The sequence below is a fragment of the Lepus europaeus genome, chromosome 18, assembly GCF_033115175.1.
Source record: "Lepus europaeus isolate LE1 chromosome 18, mLepTim1.pri, whole genome shotgun sequence".
NCBI classification, from domain to species: Eukaryota; Metazoa; Chordata; class Mammalia; order Lagomorpha; family Leporidae; genus Lepus; species Lepus europaeus.
Window position 1 is genome coordinate 50,342,206 of NC_084844.1, and position 19,262 is coordinate 50,361,467.

At 46.0% G+C, this 19,262-nt stretch overlaps 1 protein-coding gene across 3 annotated transcripts; it reads left to right on the forward strand.

Annotated features, from left to right (window-relative positions):
• The first annotated feature begins 96 nt into the window (after positions 1–96).
• Positions 97–15,857, forward strand: DERL2 (derlin 2). 3 transcript variants are annotated; one of them, XM_062175184.1, is made up of 7 exons: positions 106–243; positions 1,730–1,792; positions 4,007–4,080; positions 5,178–5,271; positions 6,389–6,584; positions 6,838–6,928; positions 13,504–15,857. In XM_062175184.1, the coding sequence occupies exons 1-7, from the start codon at positions 151–153 to the stop codon at positions 13,607–13,609; spliced, it is 717 nt and encodes a 238-aa protein (XP_062031168.1). In that variant the 5' UTR covers positions 106–150; the 3' UTR covers positions 13,610–15,857. The 3 variants fall into 3 exon arrangements, with proteins under 3 accessions (XP_062031169.1, XP_062031168.1, XP_062031167.1); XM_062175183.1 differs by having other exon boundaries at positions 107–243; positions 1,727–1,792; XM_062175185.1 differs by lacking the exons at positions 4,007–4,080; positions 5,178–5,271; positions 6,389–6,584; positions 13,504–15,857 and having other exon boundaries at positions 97–243; positions 1,727–1,792; positions 6,838–6,903.
• The last annotated feature ends 3,405 nt before the right edge of the window (positions 15,858–19,262 follow it).

A 19,262-nucleotide genomic window follows, 5' to 3' on the forward strand; every position in this document is an offset into this window, starting at 1 on the left:
GCAAGACTGCGACGCCACGATTGGTAGCTGGCTGATTGCGAGGCGCTCATTGGACAGGAGCGAATAGGCTAACGCGGGCGCTAGGAGCCCGCCCCGGCGCCCGGGCCAATTGGCGGAAGGGGAAGTGGGGGGCAGGCGGCGGTGGGGAAGATGGCGTACCAGAGCCTGCGGCTGGAGTACCTGCAGATCCCACCGGTCAGCCGCGCCTACACTACCGCCTGTGTCCTCACCACCGCCGCCGTGGTGAGCAGCTGCAGAGCCACCTTCTTATTATCCGGGCTGGACATGACTGGGTCTCGCGGAAACTGGAGTTTGGGCTTCGGCAGGCCCGGAAGGGGCTGGTCCCAGGGGTGGGTGGAGGTCTACCAGGGCTTACTGTGGGTTGCGGAGCGACCCCAGGAGGATGTGCGGATCCCTGAGGGGTCGTGTCGGTTTCTGAGAGCGAAAAGTCGGACCAATAGCGGGTCAGCGCTGCGGGCGCCGCCCACCCTGGAGCTCTGGCGCTGGCCAGGTGGTAGCGTGGTGGTGGCTGGTGGGACGCAGATCCGCGTAGCGAAGAAACTTAGGTATTGAGGCTAGAAAGTTGAGCATTGTAGGGAGGGAAATGTCCTAAAATAAAGAAGGGGTTGGCCGGAGGAACGGTGGCAAGGTCTCCAGGGTTGGTTATTTGCAGGCACTGCCTTGTGTCACCCAGCTGTTGGAGTTGGCGCCCGTGTGATGAGCAGATTCTTTAGCAACTGCGCCCAACTGTCCTGTGTCTAAAATATCACCACCCGCCTGCCTCCCTTGTCGGCCTCGACTGTTGCAATCTAAAACTATTTTTTTATATAAAGACCTTCATTTGTAAATTCCTTTTCTACCCCCTTTAAGCATTTTTATTTATTTATTTTTAATTCCAGAGACAGATATTCCCTCTGCTAGGCCCCTCCTTAAATGCTGGCAACAGCCAGGGCTGGGCCAGACCGAAGCCAGGTGCCTGGATCTCAGTCTGGGTCTACCACCTTGGCTGGCAGGGACCCAAGGACTTGGACCTCGCAGGGCGTGCATTAGCCGACAGCTGGAATCCAAAGCAGAAGCAGAACTCAAACTCAGGCACTCTGATCAGGGATGTGGGTGTCTCATGTCATCTGCGGTGCCAAATGCCCACCCTGCAGTCTTTCCTTTCTAAAACAATTTTAAAGATTTACTTGAAAGGCAAAGTTACAGAGAGAAGGAGAGACAGAGATCTTCCACTCGCCGGTTCACTCCTCTAATGGCTGCAACAGCCAGAGCTGGGTGGGTCCAAAGCCAGGAGCCAGGAGCTTTTTCCGGGTCTCCCATGCGGGTGCAGGGGCCCAAGGACTTGGGCCATCTTCTGCTGCTTTCCCAGGCCATAGCAGAGAGCTGCATTGTAATGGAGCAGCCAGGACTCAAACCGGGGCCCACATGGGATGCCAGCGTCTCAGGTGGGGGCTTCACCTACTACAGCACAGTGCCAGCCACCGTAAGAATTCTTACTTACACCGTGCCAACCCCAGTCTTTCTAGTTTTGTATTAGGTGTGGAAGAGCAAGAATTGTATCAATGTAGGGAATTCTTTACCAACCCCTTCCTCTGGCCTAAGTAGAAACACTTAAAGGAATTCAACCTAAATGACTAAGAATTGGAATTTGCTAACTCCTTTGTTGCAAACGATGGAATTTTGGTTCTTGATTGACGTGCTGTAAGCAGCTCTTTTTCCATTTCAGCAGTTGGAACTGATCACACCTTTTCAGTTGTACTTCAATCCTGAGTTGATTTTTAAGCATTTTCAAGTAAGTAGCCCAATGCAACTGTGAGGGATGTTCCCGTTTCTTATTTTGCTTACTGTTTCGTAGCAAATCCTACCATATACTGTCTCGAAAAATAATCCAGTGACGATCTTTGATTTTAAGTCTTGTGAAGCAGCGATTCTGCAGCTTCAGAGTCCCCTCAGTGTCACTTAGGGAACTTTTAAGAGATCCTCACACTCCTCATCATGTAACCAAATCACAGTCAGCAAGGGTAGGAATTAAAAACCTGCATGCTTGTGATGCGTCTAGTTCCTGTATTTGCGTATCGCTGGTTTACAGTTAAGTGTCAGTAGTTTGAGAGGAGTCTGATAAGTCTCATGGAGTAGCCTTATTTTGTCCATTCCCTGCCTTGGCACAGCCACCGCTTTGGTGTTTTCACCATGGGCCAGTTCAAAAACTGAGTTGTTAGTGCTTTAAAAAATTGATCCATTTTCCAGGGGTCAGATCATGCTAACAAAACTCCAAAGGGCCAACATCTAAAACACCATGCTAGTTTATTAGATGACAGTGGGGAGTGGATTAAAATGCTGAACTAGACATGTGTTTTCCTGCGCTAGGATGATGATTGAGGCTGAAGTTGGAGTGGAGGAGAGGCCCAAGCGGCAGTAGTTCTGCCTGTCTACACCCTCTTCCCTTTCTCCCAAGTGTGTTTCATTCCCTGTGCCCGTGCCTCTGTCTTGCCTTTCAAGGCACATCTTTTTTTTTTTTTTTGACAGGCAGGGTGGACAGTGAGAGAGAGAGAGACAGAGAGACAGAGAGAAAGGTCTTCCTTTTGCCGTTGGTTCACCCTCCAATGGCCGCCGCGGTAGGCGCGCTGCGGCCAGCGCACCGCGCTGATCCGATGGCAGGAGCCAGGTGCTTCTCCTGGTCTCCCATGGGGTGCAGGACCCAAGCACTTGGGCCATCCTCCACTGCACTCCCTGGCCACAGCAGAGAACTGGCCTGGAAGAGGGGCAACCGGGACAGGATCGGTGCCCCGACCGGGACTAGAACCCAGTGTGCCGGCGCCGCAAGGCGGAGGATTAGCCTAGTGAGCCGCGGTGCCGGCTCAAGGCACATCTTTTGTGGGCCGCCTTGGATCCATTCTTTGCACTAGAGCATGTCTCACCCTTACTTGATGAGGACCTTACAGTCTTAGACGGAATTAATTTGTAGGACTGAGTTATTTCAACTGTAGTACTCACTAATTCTCAAGAACTTCATGATTCGGAACACCGTCCTGTGATCCCATGTAGTTTCCTTCCTTCAGTGCTCTCATGGCTTTTGCTGGACCTGTAGCTCTAGCCAAGCGTTGCCTCCTGCTGCCTGCTTGGCTTGGCTTTGCCTGGGGTTGAGCTCTCAATGGCACCGTGCACCCACGTGTGAAGTTAGGAGTTCTAGATCTGAGATCAGAGTGTCTGCCTAGGAGCTGCCTGTCTTTAGGCAGGCCACTTTCAAGTTAGCCAAGTCTTTTAGTTTCCCCGTCTGTGAAATGGGGATAGTAGTACCAGCCTGCTTGTCCTACGGGAATTTAAGATCAAGTGAGATACTATACTATGGCGGGGGTGGGGGGGGTGGGGAGCTTAAATGCTCTACTGATGTGGGTTGTTGTAGATATAGATGGGTTGGGTGAGGAAGGATAGGTCAGCGTTTCCACCGTGAAACCAGTTAGGCTCTTAACTGTTAGAGCATTCGTTCTCGACTGGGGTTGACTGTTTAGATTAGAACTTGAATGTTTGCCTTAGAATTAGTCTTTCCTCTGGATATTTCTGACTACCTAATGTAGAACATTTCTTGGGATTTATGTTAGATCCCTGAAGTTTTTCTCTGGTATCTCTAGAGTATTCATTAGACTGTGCTACAACACAGATAGAAACACTGTTTTCTAGTCTTCAAATTAACCTAGTCTTCCCATCAAACTTTTTCCATAATTTGCCTCACCATATGGTCTGAGCTTTTTTAGAGGAAATTAAAATTTCAAATGTTCTGTCCATATAAATTTCATGATCCAAATTATATCTTCCAGACTTTGAACTAGAGCAGCACAAAAATCGAGTGTTAGAGTATGTGCCTAGTTTTTGATTCAGAACAGACTTATTCCCCCGTCCGTGGTCCTTGTGCCACCATAGTCATGGGATATTTCTCCCACCTTAGTATAAAAATGTTTCCTGTTAATATATTTTACTTAATCCATCTTTCTCTTGATTTTTTTAACAGATATGGAGGTTAATCACCAATTTCTTATTCTTTGGGCCCGTTGGATTCAACTTTTTATTTAACATGATTTTTCTGTATCCTTTATTAAGTGTATTTAGCATTAAAACTTCAGGCTTACTTAGGGAAGTATAATAGGAAGTTGACACTACAAGTATTAATCCTGTCACTTATTTTTTTATTCAATCCTAGTTGTAACTTCTAGGTCAGTGGTACATAGAGTTGTTGGTCAGATTGTAATGTTTGGAACATGTTTGTAGCCCACTGTTCAAATGGGAATTTTAACCTTGAAAAGATGTCATTTCTGCCCTCAAGTTGTTGACTATTCTGATCAAGGGAGGGAGAATGGAGGCATACTTACAAAATAACAACAGGCAAAACTTGGTAAGACAACCTGAATGCTGTAGAAATTGGGTTAACTTAGTTGGCACTCATTTGGGCATAGGCTCATGAGGAATGGGGAACTTGAAATCCCCCTGGATTTCGGTTACTGGCTCTACTGGCTGAAGACGCAGTGTCGTCATGTCTGCCGGGCTCGCCATGTTCTGGTCTGTCGGAAGAGAGAAGCAGCTGGGCTGTGATGAAGTGGTTCTTGGGGCCGCTGAGCAAGGACATTCCTTCTCTACCCATTGCTCGCTCTGATTAAGACAGGAGTGACAGCCCAGCTCACCTGCTGTGAACAGAGGGCCTTCTAAAAGGGAGACAGTTCCTGTCCTAAGACGAGTTCCTGTGTCTCCCATGTAGCAGTCTGGTAAGTTTCTAATAAAGTGTTTTCATTGTAGTGCATCTTTACTGACCAGAGTAGAGAAATATTCAACTTGGCCTGGAACTGTAGTTTATCACACAGGTTTTTGGGTAAGGATTTCTTCCAAGTAAGGTGGTGAAGAAGCAAGAATGTTGCGGATTAAGGTGTGGGGAAGAGGATGCAAATTTGGAAAGGGTTAGCAGGTGCCCAGGAGCGTTCTTACGCAGCGTGTGCCGTGGTTCCCTAGCTGGAGTGCTAGTCTTGAGCCTGCCCAGAAGGCTTGGTAGAGAGTGATCCCGTTCCCAAGCATTCTTACAGAAGTGAAGGCTTGACTTCGTACAGATAATGTGGAACCTAACTGTACGTAAGTGATACGTTTTATTTTCTTCATATTTGTGTGCTTACCATTTTCTTAACTTGGAACTTAAGATATCGTTACTGTCGAATGCTAGAAGAAGGCTCATTCCGAGGCCGGACAGCAGACTTTGTATTTATGTTCCTTTTTGGTGGATTCTTAATGACTGTATCCTTCAACAGAACAGATGCGGCAAATGTTCAGGAACTCCCTGTGTCGTCTTAAAGCTTTTCATCTGTCTCCCATGATTCACCAGCTCTTTTGAACAAAGAGATAAAAGTAGACCTCCAGATTTTAGCTTCTGGGCACTGCCGTTTATTTTACAGCGTGCTTTCTGCGACAGCTTTCCAAGCCTAGAGGTTGGACAGGATGCTTTTCTTTTTTCTTTTCTTGCTTTCTTTCTTTGTTTTAAAGATTTATTTTATTTATTTGAAAGGTAGAGTTACAGAGCAGAGGGTAGCTACAGAGAGATCTTCTATCCGCTGGTTCATTCCCCAAAAGGCCACAACAGACGATTCTGGGCCAGGCCAGAGCCAGGAGCTTCATCTAGCTCTCCCACGTGGGTGCAGTGGCCCAAGGACATGGGTCATCTTCTGTTTCCCCAGGTGCATTAGCAGGGAGCTGGGTCAGAAGTAGAGCAGCCGGGACTGGAACTGTCGCCCTTATGGGATGCTGGCACTGCAGGTGGTGGCTTAACCTACTATACCACACAACGCCGGCCCCACAGGATGCTTTTCTCCTGTGTGCAAAGCAGAGAAACTTTAACCCAGGTGGGTTACTGTTAAGCGTCTCAGTCACATCATTGTTGAGTGTCTTTCACTTTTAAACCAGATTGGTAGAACATTTAGTCTTCATAAGAACTGGTAATTTTTTTTAAAGTCTGCTCTGTTGAACAGACTTGACCAGACGTGGACGTAGTCCTGTCTGAAAAGACAGTTTTGTACCATTTGGCTTCATTCACCTGTGAAGGTGCTGATTGATGGTGAGTATGCTCTGGTGAATTACTGGCCCAGAAATCAACACGTTTTCCAAAGAGGCAAGAACTTCCCCAAAGCAGAATGTGGATTTGGAGTAGCTGAAATCCAGACTATTCAGCCCAAGCAGGTTTTTGCATGACAGTTGTGGGTAATTATTTTTAGGCTTTTTTTCTTTCTTTCTTTTAGGAAGATGTAACTACTTGGCTTTTCCAATTCAGACTTTGCTTAGAGCACAGTTTTTGGTTCTCTTGTTCAATCTTCCCTACTATGCTGTTGGTGTTGGTGTTTTCCTTAATGCCACTTGCTAGCTTTTTGGTTTGTTTGTGAGCTTAGTTTTCCTGGGCCAGGCCTTCACGATAATGCTGGTCTACGTGTGGAGCCGAAGGAACCCGTATGTCCGCATGAACTTCTTCGGCCTTCTCAACTTCCAGGCCCCCTTTCTGCCCTGGGTGCTCATGGGGTTTTCCTTGTTGTTGGGGAACTCGATCATTGTGGACCTCTTGGGTAAGAGTCTTATCGCTATTTCTGTTATTTGACCTGTAAGTTTATTTTGTTACTATTTTCCATGTTTATTCTGTTTGACCTCACGTACAGCCATTGTAAGATTGTTTAATAGTTGCATTTCAAATACTGCAATATTGGCTCATTAACCTTTAGTAATCACATTTGTTCTAAGCGTAAGCAGTTTCTATTGGTAGGCCCACCTGCGATTGAATTTTAATCCCTTGCCTCATCCTTGATTTCTCGCTGACTCTAGGTATTGCAGTTGGACACATATATTTTTTCTTGGAAGATGTGTTTCCCAATCAGCCTGGTGGAATAAGAATTCTGAAAACACCATCTATTTTGTGAGTATTTACCACCAGATTACGTGTTCCTTGCAGACCAACCAGGACAGGGCCCATGACGTGCATTTTCTTGGGGCTCCCAAGGCTCCTGGTACACAGGTCAGTAAACATTTGCACATTGAGCAATCAGCTGCATTGGTGGAGTATTTGCACTGGGCAGGAGCAGTCACTGCCAGGGCATGGCAAGAGCAAGGGGAACGGCCGGCGCCGTGGCTTAACAGGCTAATCCTCCACCTTGCGGCGCCGGCACACCAGGTTCTAGTCCCGGTTGGGGTGCCGGATTCTATCCCGGTTGCCCCGCTTCCAGGCCAGCTCTCTGCTATGGCCTGGGAAGGCAGTGGAGGATGGCCCAAGTCCTTGGGCCCTGCACCCGCATGGGAGACCAGGAGAAGCACCTGGCTCCTGGCTTTGGATCAACGTGATACGCCGGCCGCAGCGGCCATTGGAGGGTGAACCAATGGCAAAGGAAGACCTTCCTCTCTGTCTCTCTCTCACTATCCACTCTGCCTGTCAAAAAAAAAAAAAAAAAAAAAACAAGGGGAACAAGCTCAGGGTATCACAGTGGATGTCTTGGTAATCGCTGTCCTGATGACCAGAAACTCCTGGCTTTAGGAAAGCTGCTGTCCAAAAGGTGACGTAGCAACACGAGCACAGCTGACGAGAGAAGTTTCTGGTGGTGGGATTTCTGGCCTGCCAAGCAGGCATTTCCAAGTAGAACGGCAGTGGCTTCGTTCCGCCAAGCAGCCACATGATTTTTAAGCCAGTCTCTTCTCCTTTTTTGCATTTCAGTTGCTTCAGTAGAGTTTTGATCACTAGGACCTCTCTGAATTTGGTGTCCTTGGGAGACACTACATTGGAAAGGGCTCACTTTGTGGGGGAGAGTTTTCGTTATAAAAGTTTGTTGCAGAATAAAGAGGTAAAATCATCCATAGATAATCCCACTACCCAGACATAGCATACTTTTTTATTTAAGATTTATGTTATTTACTTGAAAGGCAGAGTTAGAGGGAGAGGCAGAGAGAGAGAGCGATCTTCTATCCATTCATTCACTCCCCAACTGGCTGCAGTGGCCAAGGCTGGGCTGGGCCAGAACAGACCGAACCGAAGCCAGGAGCTGCTTCTGCATAAGTCCAAGGATTTGGGCCATTTTCCACTGTATTCCCAGGCTCATTAGCAGGGAGCTGGACTAGTCTGGACTTGAACCAGCACCCATGGTATGCTGGTGTCACAGACAACGGCTTTACGTGCTACCTGTATACCAGCCCCCACTCCCACGGTTAACTTTTTTTTTTTTTTTTTTTTTTTAGATTTATTTATTTCCTTGAAAGTCAGAGTTACACAGAGAGATGAGAAGCAGAGAGAGAGGTCTTCCATCTGCTGGTTCACTCCCCAATTGGCCGCAACAGCCAGAGTTGCGCTGATCCGAAGCCAGGAACCAGGAGCTTCCTCCAGGTCTCCCAGTGGGTGTAGGGGCACAAGCACCTGGGCCATCTTCTGCTGCCTTCCCAGGCCTAGCAGAGAGCTGGAGCAGAAGTGGAGCAGCCAGGACTCAAACCAGTGTCCATATGGGATGCTGGCACTGCAGGTGGCAGCTTTACCTGCTACGCCACAGTGTGGGACCATGCTCTACTTCTGATCCAGCTCCTTGCTAATGCCCCTGGGCAAAGCAGCAGAAGATGGCCCAAGTGCTTGGGCCCCTGCACTCACAAGGGAGACCCAGATAAAGCTTCTGACTTCTGCCTGGCCCAGCTGTTGTGGCCATTTGGGGAGTGAACCAAAGGATGGAAGATCTTTATCTTTCTGTCTCTTCTCTCTTTCTCTTAATTTCCCTTTCAAATAAAATAAATAAATCTTTTTTAAAAATTTTAATTATTTGAAAGAGAGAGAAGTCCTCTATCTGATGGTTCACTCCCTAACTGGTCTCAAGGGGTGGCCCTAGGCCAGACTGAAGCCAGAATCCTGTAACTCCATCCGGGTCTCCTGTGTAGGTGCAGGGGCCCAAGGATTTAGACCATCTTCTGCTGCTTTCTCAGGGAGCTGCATTGGAATTAGAGCAGCTGAGACTTGAACCAGCACCCATGTGGGATGCCAGCATTGTAGGCCATGGCTTATCCTGCTGTATCACAACTCCGGCCATGACACTGGATGCTAACTGCAGCCTCTTAGCACAGGGTTTTGATTTGTCATTTGTCAGCAGTGGTAATTATTTGATTGACTGATTAAGGCATCTGCCAGTCTTCACCATAGAGTTGCTCTTGTTCCCTTTGTACCTGTTCAGAGGGTACTTTGAGACTGTATAAATAACTCTTTCCTTACCCAATTTCAATTCATTTAAATTTGCCTGGATTCTTGGTTTTTTATTTTATTTATGGATTACAACCCCTTGTTGTCATTGTTTTGATGTTCATATTATCCTAGATTGGGCCAATGGGAACCACTTCAAACTGTCCCTATTCCATTTCAAGATGTCCTTACCATTATTATTTATTTAGTAATTTATTACTTATTTTTAAGTATGTTTATTTGTAAGAGAGAGACAGAAAAACAGAGATCTCTCATATCCCTGTTTTACTCTCCAAGTGCCCACAGTGCTGGGCCTTGGTCAGGCTAAGTACTACAAACTCAATCGAGCCTCCCCTGTGGGTGCCAATAAGGACCTAACTACTGAGCCATCACTACCCCCAGCTCATCCTGTGCTCTCCTTGTCCCAGTCCTAGCATCAGCTGCTTATTCTAGAAGCCCTGGTTGCTTTTTAGTGTAGAATGGTATTTAAAAGCCAAGGATTGGGTGCTAGATAATGCTCATTGCTGTTGGAGTATGTACATTTTTATTGTTAGGTCTCTCTAATTTTTTTTTTTTTTTTTTTCATTTTTGACAGGCAGAGTGGACAGAGAGAGAGAGAGAGAGAAAGGTCTTCCTTTACCATTGGTTCACCCTCCAATGGCCGCTGCGGCCAGTGCTCTGCAACCAGCGCACTACGCTGATCCGAAGCTGGGAACCAGATGCTTCTCCTGGTCTCCCATGCGGGTACAGGGCCCAAGCACCTGGGCCATCCTCCACTGCACTTCCGGGCCACAGCAGAGAGCTGGACTGGAAGAGGAGCAATCGGGACAGAATCCGGCACCCCGACCGGGACTAGAACCCGGGGTGCCGGCACCGCAAGGCGGAGGATTAGCCTAGTGAGCTGCGGCACCAGCCAGGTCTCTCTAATTTTAAAAACATAAATTCTTACTGATACTGCCAGTTCTAATATGAAAGGTCTTGGGGCTGGCACTGTGGCGTAATGGATAAAGCCACCACTTGCAATGCCTGCATCCCAAATGGGCACTGGTTCAATTCTTGGCTGCTCCACTTCAGATCCAGCTTCTGCTAATGGCCCAAGTGCTTGGGCCCCGATCCATGTAGAATAGGAAGAACCCCCTGGTGGTCTGGCCCAGTCCTGGTTGTTACAGCCATCTGGGGAGTGAACCAGTGGATGGAAAATCTCTCTCTCTTTCCCTCACTCTCTCTAACTCTGCCTTTCAAATAAATAAAATAAATTAGGGGCTGGCGCTGTGGCGCAGTGGGTTAACACCCTGGCCTGAAATGCCGGCATCCCATATGGGTACCTGTTTGAGACCTGGCTGCTCCACTTCCAATCCAGCTCTCTGCTATGGCCTAGGAAAGCAGTGGATGGTGGCCCAAGACCTTGGACTCCTGCACTCATGTTGGAGACCCAGAAGAGGCTCCTGGCTCCTGGCTTCGGATCAGCGCAGCTCCAGCCATTGCGGCCAATTGGGGAGTGAGCCAGCAGATGGAAGACTCTCTCTCTCTCTCTCTCTCTCTCTCTCTCTCTCTCTCTCTCTGCCTCTCCTCTCTCTGTGTAACTCTGACTTTCAAATAAATAAATAAATAAATCTTTAAACATTAATTAAATAAATTTTAAAAAAACTAATATGAAAGATCTTCAGAAAGTTTATGGGAAGTGATTATAAGAAAACTATGCCTTGATTTCACTATTTTTTTTTAAGATGTGTTTATTTAAAAGGCAGAGATACAGAGAATGGGAGGAGAGAGAGACAGAGAGAGAGAGAGAGACAGAGCTTTCATCTGCTGGTTTATTCCCCAGATGGCTGCAAAGGCCAGTGCTGGGCCAGGCTGAAGCTAGGAGCTTCTTCTGGGTCTCCCAGTCTCCCACATGGGTGCAGGGCCCTAGTACTTGGGCCATCTTCCGCTGCTTTCTCTGGTTCATTAGCAGGGAGCTGGATCAGAAGTGCAGCAGCTGAAACTTGAACCTGCACCCATGTTAGATACTGACTCTACAGGCAGATGCTTAACCTTCTATGCCACAGCACCAGCCCCTGATTTCTCTGTTTTTAAGTTCATTTTTCCACAGAATTTTGAAGTACCTTTGTACAGCTTCACATAGTTCTTCTAGTTTTTACCTCAAATATTTTACTATGAAAAATTCCAAACTTATGGAAACTCAGAAAAAATTATACAGTGAACATCATTACCCATGATGGGATATCTACAGTTAACATTTTGCTGTTCTTGCTTTTTACATATCAGTCCTTCATCCAGCTTTCTAATCCGGTGTGTTCAGATTCGCTGTTTACTTTAGCATGTTTATCATTAACTGTAATTCATATTTATAATACAAAAACCTTTTTTAAAAAACATAGATTTATTTATTTAGTTATTTGAAAGGCAGAGAGAGGAAGAGACAAGAGATCAGACATCTGTTGGTTCACTCTCCAAATGGCTGCAAAGGCTAGGGCTGGGCCAGGCCAAAGCCAGGAACCATGAACTCCATCCTGGTCTCTACATGGGTGTAAGAACCCAAGCACTTACTTCCTAGGCACATTTGCAGGGAGCTGAACCAGAAGTGGAGCAGCAGCCCATGTGGGATGCCTGCACCACAGGTGGCGGCTTTAGCTGCTACACCACGGTGCCAGCCCCAGTAAATCCCCTTTTAAACTCTTGTATATAGAAGTTTTCAGGGGCTGGTGCTGTGGCATAGTGGGTAAAGCTGCCGCCTGCAGTACTGGCATCCCATATGGGCATCAGTTTGAGTCTTGGCTGCTCCACTTCCGATCCATCTCCCTGCCAGTGCACCTGGGAAAACAGTGGAAGATGGCCCAAGTGCTTGGGCCCCGGCACCCACATGGGAGACCTGGAAGAAGCTCCTGGCTTCGGATTGGCCCAGCTCTGACTGTTGTAGCCATTTGGGGAGTGAACCAGCAGATGGAAGATCTCTTCCCCTACCCACATCCTGTAACCCTGCCTTTCAAATAAATAAATAAATCTTTTTTAAGGAAAAAAAAAAATGTTTTCAAGGCTGGCATTGTGGTATACTGGGTTCAGCATCCTGTATTGGTGCCAGTTTGAGCTCTGGCTGCTCCACTTCTGATCCAGCTCTTTGCTAATGCACCTGGGAAAGCAGCAGAGGATAGCCCAAGTGCTTGGGCCCCTGAACCCACAGTGGAGACCCGGATAAAGCTCCTGGCCATTTGGGGAGTGAACCAGCAGATGGAGAATTTCTGTCTCTTCCCCTCTCTAACTCTGCCTTTCAAATAAATAAATTTTTTTTTTTTTAATTTCAAATACATTTCTAATTTTATCAACTGTTGACAAATACTTTTAGGATTCTATATGAGTGCAAATAGAAGATACTGTTTAATGGGTCATTCTTTAATTAGATTATGAATTACTATGTAATAGTGTTTAAAAAGTCTTGGATATTTACTATCCCTTCTTATGTTCTTTTAAAGATTTATTTATTTGAAAGCAGAGTGACAGAGAGAGAAAATCTTTGATCTGCTGGTTCACTCCCCAGATGGCTGGAACAGCTAGGGCTAATCTAGGCTGAAGCCAGGAGCCTGGAACTCCATTTGAATCTCCTCTGAGAATGGCAGGTGCTCAGGCACTTGGGCCATCCTCCACTGCTTTCCTAGGCTCACTTCCAGTGAACTGGATCAGGAGCAGAGCGGCCAGGACTTGAACAGGCACTCTGAGGTGGGGTACCAGCGTCACAAGTGGCAGATAACCCACTGCACCAAAAGAGTGGCTCCCATCATAACCATTTATTTAGCATAATGTCATCAGGGTTCTTCCATGCTTTGTATGAGTCAAAATTCCCTATTTTGTTAGGCTGAATAATACTACATTATACATGTGTACCACATTCTGTGTATCCATCTATTGATGGACACTTGGGTGATACCTTGGCCATGAGGAGACGTTTATGATAAATTTCATGAAAGGTAGGTTACAAAACAAGTCATATGATCTAACTTTTGCAAAATTACCAGTCATTTAATTATCCTAAAATAATTAAAGCAATACTAGTTATCTCTGGAGATTTAGGATATTCTGTTCATACTTATTTATTCTTTTCTCTATGATTAACATGTGTTGCTTTTGTAGTTCAAATTGGTAAAGGAGGTAAAAGTGAATATAAATGTTAAATAATGAGGGATGACTGGTTGGCAGGGGGTGTTATGCTTGTCCATTGCTGGAAGCCCAGCTGACCTTATGGTGCCAGGACCTGAGATGACTCTCCGACTAAACTGTGTCTGTCACCTGTCTTTTAGGAAGGCTATTTTTGATACACCAGATGAGGATCCAAATTACAATCCCCTACCTGAAGAGCGGCCAGGAGGCTTCGCCTGGGGTGAGGGTCAGCGCCTTGGAGGTTAAAGCAGTGCCAATAACGACACCCAGCTGGGGAGAACTCAGTGAATCACCCATTGGGATTCTTTTATCCTTTGTTGCAGAAGTGTGGACACTTTTGACAGCTGTGACAGATTTTAACTCCAGAAGCACTTTATGAAATGGTACACTGACTCATGCAGAAGACATTGCCAGCAGCCTGCCAGTGGTTCCTCACTGCGCTGGTACTGAAAGTGTAATCTCTTGGAGCCAAAAACTGGAGAAACAAGTATCCTGCAGCCTCTGTCAAGTACACGAGTGCTGAAGTTCTGTGGTGTAAGGCAGGGCTTTTGCTTCCTCCTCCTCTTTGGTAGACGAGGCCACGGTGTAAATGGAAGTTTCAGAGAGGACAAAATAAAACTGAATTCCATCTCTCTCTCACTGTATTAAAGCTTTTGTGTGTGATCTTTTAAATTACGGCAGTGTATTCTAGCTCTCGTGCCCAGATCAGAGCTGAGAACAGTTTCCACGCCTGCTTTCCTGTGTCTGCACAGCTTTCGACTGGATTTCATTCGAAGATTGGAAAATACATGGCTGTTACGCTGTGGCTGTGGCCATCTTATTCAGAGTGCTAACTTAAGTAGGGAGAAGATGTACTTCTGTCATCCAGATAGTCTGTCCTCCACCTGGGTCTCTGTAAAACTCCAGGTTGTCAGTTGCTGAGGGTGAAGGTGTTGGGGCAGAACTCGGCTGTAGAGTCAGCAGCCAGCAGAGAGCTAATATGACATCTTATTTACTCTGCTCACGTTTCTCTACTAAACGACATCGAGGGAAAGACCAGTAATAGCCACAGATTTGGAAAACTAAAGGATTTTCGTTAGATTCAGAACGCACGTTGGAATGTTGACTTTGGAGCCAGATGAACAGGTACCAGTTAGGCAGGCGTGTGTTCCGCCTGCATCTTTGGCTGGTTAACAGTTGTCATTTGTTTCGTGAGAAACTTTCCAGAGCCTAGTGCCAGGGTTTACCTTCCCAATCAAGGGGAAATTTTACAGGGTCTCTAAACGAGTAGCCACTTAATGCCTGTGGGTCAGTAAACACTTGTCCAAAATACTGGGTCTCCACAGGTTTCCATTCACACTGCTTGAAGTAATTCAGAACATGGGAAAATTAGAAGACCCCTAAGAAAAGACTTCAGATACTTTCATCAAATGTAGGCACAGGACCTTTTCCCAAAACAGGATTTTCACCGGTTGTTCCCTCTTGGTTAAGGAGTAGCTTTCTCTAGTGTGACGTTCTCAGAAGGAGTGATACAGGTTTAGATTGAGCGTACTAACCGTCCTAAATGGGAATGTTCAGATTGTTTTTATAGTGAGAAGCATTTTAAAGTCTTTAGATATAATTGGAATTTGTGTAAGTAATAGAAGTTAATGTTTGCATTTTACATGTGACCAGTAAGTGACTTTGAACATGATGGTTGCAATCTTAAGGAACTTATGTTATGAGACTGCTTTTTTTTTTTTCCTAAGTGGTTAAAAAGCTTTTTTTTTTTTTTTTTTGAAATTTAAATGCCATTCTTAGAATGTATAATCCTTAGGATATTATTAAGTTTAATCATGTCTTGTTTTTGTTCAAGAAAGCTTTATCAGTGATTTTTATTAGAAGTTTTATTTTTGTTTATTGTTTTTGGCCTCTAAATGGATTTCCTTAGCTTTATTTGTTCTCTTCAAGTTAGCCAGTTAGTAGAATTTTTGTGGTGAAATTTTAATCCTGATATCTATTCACTGCTTATTTAAATAGGGAGTATCTATATATGTTAGTGACTGGATTAAACAGGGAACACACTTTGAATGTATAACCTAAAGATAGGCAGGCATGGAATTTTGATTTCTCTGGTTTAATAGGATGTGTATTCCTAGTGGCAAGGTGCCATGCTACACTACAACACTGTGTCCTAGGCGGTGAGAATTTCGATCACTGGCCTCTTTCCCCAGTCCTGCTACCACCACCTCTGGCCCTGTGTTGTGTGATGGGATTCCTGTGCTTACCTGGACACATGGAAGAGTCCTCGCGTCCCCAGCCTGAGTCTTCCAGAACACACTTCATTCTCATAACGCAAATCAACTGAAAAGCGAAGTCTGATATGTGGAACTTTGTGACCAAGGAACTTTACAAGTAATTTGAGGAATTCCTGGATTCTACCAGTAATACTGAAAAGCACACCTTACTGAGGCATTGTTTTTTGTTCTTCCAGGATTATACGTTCATTGAAAAATAAATGGACGTGCAAAATGCATCTCCCTGGGAGATAATCTTTCATGGACATTTTGTGATTTCCACCTGGGTTTCTATTCCTCTCTTCCACCTGTTCTTTTTCTGTGTCACTCCAGGATATCCTAATATCTTTAACACCTCTCGTGTAGCTTCTTGAAGCAAAGAGCTCAAGTGCTGGATCTTGGCAATGAAACCATCACTGTGTCTCTGGGGCCTCTGAATATTTACTGGCACCATTGCCATGTTGGGTAACAGGCTCCCTAAAATTGGCACCCCTCCTGCCGCTGTTTCATGTTGTGGCTGTGTTTTCCTTTAACAGATGGGTTTCCTCTGTGTTGCTAGTCCAGATCCACTGTTTTCAGCATCACACAGGGTACCCTTACGCTACTTACGTGTTTTATGAGTTTTCATTGAAGCTGTTGAGCCTTTTACGATTCAGTCACTTGTAAGTTCAGAAATCCACACCAATTTCTTAGCGAGCCCTTATATACAGTGAGTGCTTTCTGTCTTCCTCTGAACCTTACTCCCACTTCTACCTGACAGAGACCTCAATTTCAGACTTTTTTTTTTTTCCGTTTTTGTCCTTTAAGACCTGACCTTGTCCATGATTCCTCAAGGACTCTTGACTGAGGCCTGTTTCGCTGTCTTTGAATCCCTCTCAGTTTCCAGTCTATATGACATACTCTTACACCAAATTATATATTGTCATGTCCTGTTCCCAGCTGGTACGTGTATATTAGTCTTGTCTCTCTCATGAGAATGTAAGCTCCTTAAGGGCAGGGACCATGTCTTAAAGTTTTGTATCCACCACAGTGCCTCGCACAGTGCTTGGCACAAGGGTGCTGAATAAATACTTTGTTTATTAATTAGCAAGCTGCTATCTGGTATTTTTAATTACAGAGTGATTAATGTGTATGCAAACAAGTGCATAGGTCCTGAGGCTTTCTGCGGCCGACCCTGGAAGTGCAGTGAAGCACAGCAGCATGATTAAGGGCAGGGCCTTGTGGTGAGACAAGCCAGGGTGACCACCAGCCGCATGGTGCTGAATCCACAGGCAGCTCCCAGACACCAGTGGAAGCCGCCTGACACTTCACCTTTGGAAGGAAGAACCAGCATATTTGAATAGTTATCACTATCAGCTTTTGGATATGAAAGCTGTTGAGTCACAAGAGCCTTCTTTAGGACAGACAGCAGATTTCAGACTCAGGGCCGCCTGGCAGGCTGCTGTTGTATGCGCTTTCATTTTCCAACTGTGCTCCACTTAGCTTTGAGTCTAGAACGGCTGTGTCACTGGGCCAGAAATTGTGAATGGGTTTCCTGCAGATGTACTTTGTTTGGCCTGGATGGTATTTTTTTTAAGGATTTTTGAGCCAGTATGTACAACTGGCAATTTTCACATGAAAATCTTTATTTTTGGCTTTTCTTCAAATATCTGGAATATTGGGTGATCACAGGTATGTGTGACAGCCATTGCTTAGAAATGACTGGTGGCTGCTACTAGAGATATCGTTGACCTGGATTCTTAGAGTTATTTGGAAGATGACCACCCCATTATGTCACTCTGGAGAGCACATTCAGGAAAAGGATTGAAATGCAATTTTCATTAGTTAAGGTCTGTAACCTGAGGGTTAACATTTATTTTCCCTTGTAGCTTTAGGTTGCCTTTTTTTTTTTTTTTTTTTTTTTTTTTTAAGATTTATTTATTTATGGCCGGCGCCATGGCTCAATAGGCTAATCCTCCGCCTTGCGGCGCCGGCACACCGGGTTCCAGTCCCGGTCGGGGCACCGATCCTGTCCCGGTTGCCCCTCTTCCAGGCCAGCTCTCTGCTGTGGCCAGGGAGTGCAGTGGAGGATGGCCCAAGTCCTTGGGCCCTGCACCCCATGGGAGACCAGGAGAAGCACCTGGCTCCTGCCATCGGATCAGCGCCGTGTGCCGGCCGCAGCGCGCCTACCGCGGCGGCCATTGGAGGGTGAACCAACGGCAAAAAGGAAGACCTTTCTCTCTGTCTCTCTTTCACTGTCCACTCTGCCTGTCAAAAACAACAACAACAAAAAAAGATTTATTTATTTGAAAGTCGGAGTTACACAGAGAGAGAGAGGCAGAGAGAGAGGTTTTCCATCCATTGTTTCACTCCCCAATTGGCTGCAATGGCCGTAGCTGTGCCAATCTGAAGCCAGGAGCCAGGAGCTTCCTCCAGGTCTTCCCACACAGGTGCAGGGGCCCAATGACTTGCTGCTATCTTCCCAGGCCACAGCAAAGAGCTGGATCGAAAGTGGAGCAGCCAGGACATGAACCGGCACTCATATGGGATGCTGGCACTGCAGGCGGTGGCTTTACCTGCTACGCCACAGTGCTGGTCCCTACATTGCCTTTCTAAGCTAGTATTTAGGGTAGAAAGCAAATTTTTTAATTTTCATTTTCATTTAATTTTAAAGGCAGAGAGATACCATTCATCTGCTTGTTTACTTCCCAGATGCCTAAAACAGCCAGGGCTGAATCAGGCTGAAGGCAGGAACCTTAAACGCATTCCAGATATCCCACATGGGTGCCAGAGACCCAAGTATTGAGCCTCCATCTGCTGCCTCCTGGAGTGCTCATTAGCAGGAAACTAGAATCAGGAGCAGAGGAGCTGGGACTCCAGCTAGGCACCCTGGTAGGGGATGTGGTGTCCTGAGAGGCACACTTGCTGTGTCAAACACCCACCCCAGGAGGCAAAAATTTGTCAGTTCTTATACATATATCTGCTGTTTGTTCAACGCGTACATTTTCAGTAACCCCTGGTCACTATACTCAGCAACTGGATGAAAGGGGAAGAAGGACTTTTTTTTTTTTTAAGTTTTATTTATTTATTTGAAAGAGTTACGCAGAGAGAGAAGGAGAGGCAGATAGAGAAAGAAAGGTCTTCCATCCACTAATTCACTCCCCAATTAGCTGCAATGGCTGGAGCTGCACTGATCCGAAGCCAGGAGCCAGGAGCTTCTTCCAGGTCTCCCATGAGGGTGCAGGGGCCCAAGGACTTGGACCGTCTTCCACTGCTTTCCCAGGCCATAACAGCTGGATTGAAAGTGGAGCAGCCAGGACTCAAACCAGTGCCCAAGTGGGATGCTGGCACTGTAGGCAGTGGCTTTACCTGCTATGCCACAGCACCGACTCCAAAGGAGGACTTAACAGATTCATATACAGAGTGATTTTCATAGAAATGAACTTCAGAAGATGTTCCTCAGTGTGGTATATTCTTTGGAGATCATAGTTCCTATATGCAGAGAAAACTGTCTTTGTGGTGAATTAGCAATGAACTAAGAGCTCTAATTTAGGAGTTCTGTGTGGAAGATGGGGCTGGAGAGGCGTGAACTCCAGAGTCCAGCAGGAATGGTTGGGGAAAGGGAAGGGTAAAAGACAATTTTAGTTCATTGAACTCCCTCTTTC

Coding starts and splice junctions, on each gene's coding strand:
- DERL2 (XM_062175183.1), top strand. CDS start 151: ATGGCGTACCAGAGCCTGCGGCTGGAGTACCTGCAGATCCCACCGGTC. Junction 5,272..6,388: donor TTGGTGGATTCTTAATGACT/GTATCCTTCAAC, acceptor GCCACTTGCTAG/CTTTTTGGTTTGTTTGTGAG. Junction 6,585..6,837: donor GATCATTGTGGACCTCTTGG/GTAAGAGTCTTA, acceptor CGCTGACTCTAG/GTATTGCAGTTGGACACATA.